Below are 4,185 nucleotides of genomic sequence, written 5' to 3' on the forward strand. Positions count from 1 at the left end.
AATGAGGACAGTTAGAACACGTAAGGCAGGACAGGTTGATTCTTTCCACGCTCTCAAAAGCTCGAGGGCCACAAGTTTTCTGCTCACAAGATTTTGGTACGTGGTGACCTCAAAACTGAAGGTGCTGGCAAAGCAAGATAGGCTGGAAGGTCGGGCAGAGAGTCGGGTGGGCTAGCAAGGCCTGGCGAGAAACCTGCAGACCCGGCTGTGTGTGTGTGTGTGTGTGTGTGTGTGTGAGATTCTCCTGGGTGCAGGGGGCCTCGGGAGGCACTCACCAGAACCGCCATCTGCACGACCTCAGGCTGCTGGAGGAACTGCGGGTCCACGGTGGGCCAGGCCTGAAGCAGCACGCTGGTGTTCCAGGCGTAGTGGGCACACAGCTTCTGTGGCACCAGCGCCAGGCCTGCGACATGGAGACACGGAGGGTCAGTGAGCACGTACGGGCTCACGGGAGCAGGCTGTACAGCGCCTGTCCCGACACGGCCTGCCCTGGTGCTGGCTGAGGCCCCAGGGGCCCCAGCACAGCTTTCCACAGCCCACCAGGGGCCCCCACTTCCTTCGGCCTTGCTCATCATCCCAGCTTATTTATTAAATATATTTTGGCCATAGGAGGCTAGTTTGGGGGAGAATGGATACAGTGTATATGTACGATTGAGTCCCTTCACTGTTCAACTGAAACCACCACAATATTGTTAATTAGTCAGACCCCCAAAACAAAAACTTTAAAGTTTGGTGAAAAAAATTGTTTTTTGACTGCACCAAGCAGCATGTGGGATCCCAGTTCCCTGACCAGGGATCGAAGCTGCATCCCCTGCACTGGAAGCACGGAGTCTTAACCACTGGACCGCCGGAGAACTACCATCCCAGTTTACAGGTAGCTTTCTTTTTCTTTTTTTTCAACGATACCCAGAGCCATGAAGATGGGTGAACACACTGTTCGTAAGTGTGCATTTGCAAAAGCAAGGCTGCTGACTTCCCTCTGTCTCTGCAGTCCTGCTGGTGAAGGAATCCTTTGTGCGGATCCCAAAGTAACGAGCTGTGTTCGCTTCCTCTCTGGCCCAAAAATACTTGTGGTCTGAGAGGGGCTCCCACCCAGTCCTTTGACTCCTAATCCACCGAGCCAACATGCTGAGAACAGCAGGGTGCTCCTCTGGACCTACTCAAGGGAGCTCAACTTCTCAGCTAAAACTTCCTCTCGTGAGAGGCTCCCGCCACTTCCAAATTGGAAAGAGCTGTCCTTGGCTCAGGGTGGGTCCAACCCAAGGAAGCTGGGAGGAATGAAAGCCTCTCCAGTTGCGAGCTCCCCAGTGCTTCGCGCTGCAGCCCCCAAGGCCGAGGAGGCTCAGCACCCCAGAGATGCTCACGGCCAGTGGTCTGAGCTTTAGGGCTTCAACCAGGGCTTCTCTAGAGGGAGGGTTCAACCTCTGAGCCTCTGTTGATATCGGGAGTACAAAAGATGCCCCCAAATGTGAAGGAAGTACATGGGGCAGAAAAACCGATGCCTGGGCAATTGTGGCCTGGCACCTCACCGCTGCCTCCTGGCCTCCCAGAGGCAGGCCTTGAGCAAGTGGGCACGTAAATGTGGCCAGTGTGCCCATGTGGGGGTGTTGCCATGGCAATGGCACAGCCCTCACACTGTGAGTGGTTTCTCCAGCGCTGGTAGAGGTGGCGTGGCCCTCGCATTCCGCGCCCCCCCACCCCCAGCTCTTATTATCAGCCTTGAGACCAGCAGATACATTTGAAGTTTGAGTCTGGGAGAGAGGAAAGGAATCCCACCAATTCCAGTCCTGAACACTGGGCTGTGAGTTGATAATGTTTTATTTTCTTTGATGACAGAAGTGATGCATAGTCCTTGCAGAAAATTTGTAAAAAGTCAAAAAACAAAAAAAAATCATGTTCACATGATTTTATAGCATCTATAAAACTTTTTATTTTGAAAGATAGTAATGTAATGTATTGAATGAATATTTGTATGATATTGTATCCACAGAATCAAGCCAAACCACCACCTGGATCATGCTACAGACACAGCTTTGGATTCTCTTTTCTCCTACATCTTAAACTAGTAATCAGCTTCACGGAAAATGATGACGCACAATAATATATATACTATGGTCATAGTTTTAGCAAATGTTTATATAAACAGAAAAGTTGAGGAAGGAAAACAGCAGAATGCGGGGGGTGTTCTGCACCTGGGCTTCTCTCTCTTCAGATGGCACCTATACCCCATTCTGGGCTCCTGCTCCTTCTGAAACCCCAGAAGCATGCATCAGACACCTTCACTGTGCCTTCCAGCAGCCCTTCCCTGCTTCCTGTCCCTCATCTGTCTTTGCTCCATTCTGGGTAATTGCACAAGATCCATTTTTCAGTTCACTAATTTTCTTATCAGCTGTATCAGATGTGCTGTTGAACTCATTCACAGTGTTTAATTTCCAAAGTTATGATTTTCAGTTCTTTTAAGTGCTATGTTGTTTTCCTAATTTGCTGGACTTTGATAGCTTTTGTTAATCTTATCTTCAACTCATTCTCTTTTTAACATATTAGACTTACTGTACACTCTCTGACTGGTAACGCCAATGTCTGAAGCCTCTGTGGGTCTGACCCCTCTCTCCTTTTTTCTGTTGCCTCCCTCTCGCTGCCTTGTTTCCTGGTGAATTTTATGATTCTTGGCTGTGAGTTTGTATTTCTTGGAATTTATCACTGGAGGTTCTCTGACATGTCTAGGTTCTGGCTGAAAAAATGAATATTTGTTTCCGCCATATGACTGCAGATCTATGATCTAGGACCACTTTAAAATAAATTATTAGGAAAAAGAAGAAAAACAGCAGAATAGCAGCAAGGATTATCCGTGGGAGATATAAGTGTAGGCAATCTTTCTGTTAAAAAAAAATTATGGATTTTTCTACATGGAATACTCATGACTTTTGTAATTTGAAAAGATATTTATAAACAGTGTTCCCATACTGTGACATTAGTTCAAGAATTTTCTTCTGGTTTCTTTTTACGGTTTCATTTTGTTTTCCATTTATTCATAATTTATCTATCTGTAATTTATTTTGTGTATAACGTGAAAAAAAACACATTCTTAAAAAAAATACACAGCAGTTTTCCAAACTGACTCCACTGAATAAAGCGTCTCTTCCCTATTGGTTTGTGATTTTTGTTTTACAATATACTATACTAGAGATGGGCTTCCCTGCGGGCTCAGACGATAAAGCATCTGCCTGCAATGCAGGAGACCTGGGTTCGATCCCAGGGTTGGGAGGATCCCCTGGAGAAGGGCAGGGAAACCCACTCCAGTATTCTTGCCAAAAGAATCCTCATGGACAGAGGAGCCTGCGGGCTACAGTCCATGGGGTCGCAAAGAGTTGGACACAACTGAGCGACTAGGCACAGCACATACTAGGGATGGTTGCAGAATGATTTACTATGAAGATACTTAAAATGCCTGCGTGTGATGAAGTGAAGAACGGGTCAGAACAGGAATCAGCAGACTGCTTCCTTCACTGAGAAAGTCTTGCTACCAAAAATACGGGCGGTTTTACTGGGATGTGTGCTTAGTGACACAGGCGAAGGACCTGCTAAGCTCCTCACCTTGTCCTAAGCGCTGAGAGACCGTTCCCAGACCAGCCTCAGGCCTGTGGACTCCGAACGGCAGCGGTGTCTTACTCTGCTGACCTGCGCGGCTCAGTCCCTGTGCAGACGTTGCGCATTTGCTGAGCGTCCTGTGCTCTACTCTTTGGTGCTCTTACTGTAACCCTGTGCTGCCGGATGACAACCTGGGGTAAGGGAGGGCCCCTCGGGGCCTGAGAACCAAGAGGCATCGGAGATGTACTCCTGGGCCCCATGTGGCCCCCGTGCCCTGGGCTTCCCCCGCTTCTAACGAACCTGCTCTGTTTCCAACAGACGTGCCTCTTGGCAGAAGCAGAAAGGAGCTTCCTGCTGGTTCCTCAGAAGGGTTCCTATTGAGACTCATATCTAAATACAGGACAGAGGTCACAGAAGGGAGATAATCAGGTCTTTATTTTAGCTGGCTGGCTGCACTCAAGGGGCTTAGATGTATTATAAATAATAGAAATCAGTCAGTTTCATAAACTGACCTTCAATGGCATATGATAGGCTTAGTCCAGATAGATTATTAATCACGACAATGTTAAAAACAAACAAAAAAATCCTCATCCCATA

At 47.7% G+C, this 4,185-nt stretch overlaps 1 protein-coding gene across 1 annotated transcript in view; it reads right to left on the bottom strand.

Moving 5' to 3' along the window:
- Window positions 1–4,185, bottom strand: part of LARS2 (leucyl-tRNA synthetase 2, mitochondrial) — a 148,020-nt gene that overhangs the window by 6,581 nt on the left and 137,254 nt on the right. The window contains exon 20 of the mRNA XM_010862414.1: window positions 276–403. Within this exon, the coding sequence (XP_010860716.1) occupies window positions 276–403 (128 nt within the window). The remainder of the gene's footprint in view (window positions 1–275; window positions 404–4,185) is intronic.

This window comes from Bison bison, unplaced genomic scaffold, assembly GCF_000754665.1.
Source record: "Bison bison bison isolate TAMUID 2011002044 unplaced genomic scaffold, Bison_UMD1.0 scf7180017864482, whole genome shotgun sequence".
NCBI lineage: Eukaryota > Metazoa > Chordata > Mammalia > Artiodactyla > Bovidae > Bison > Bison bison.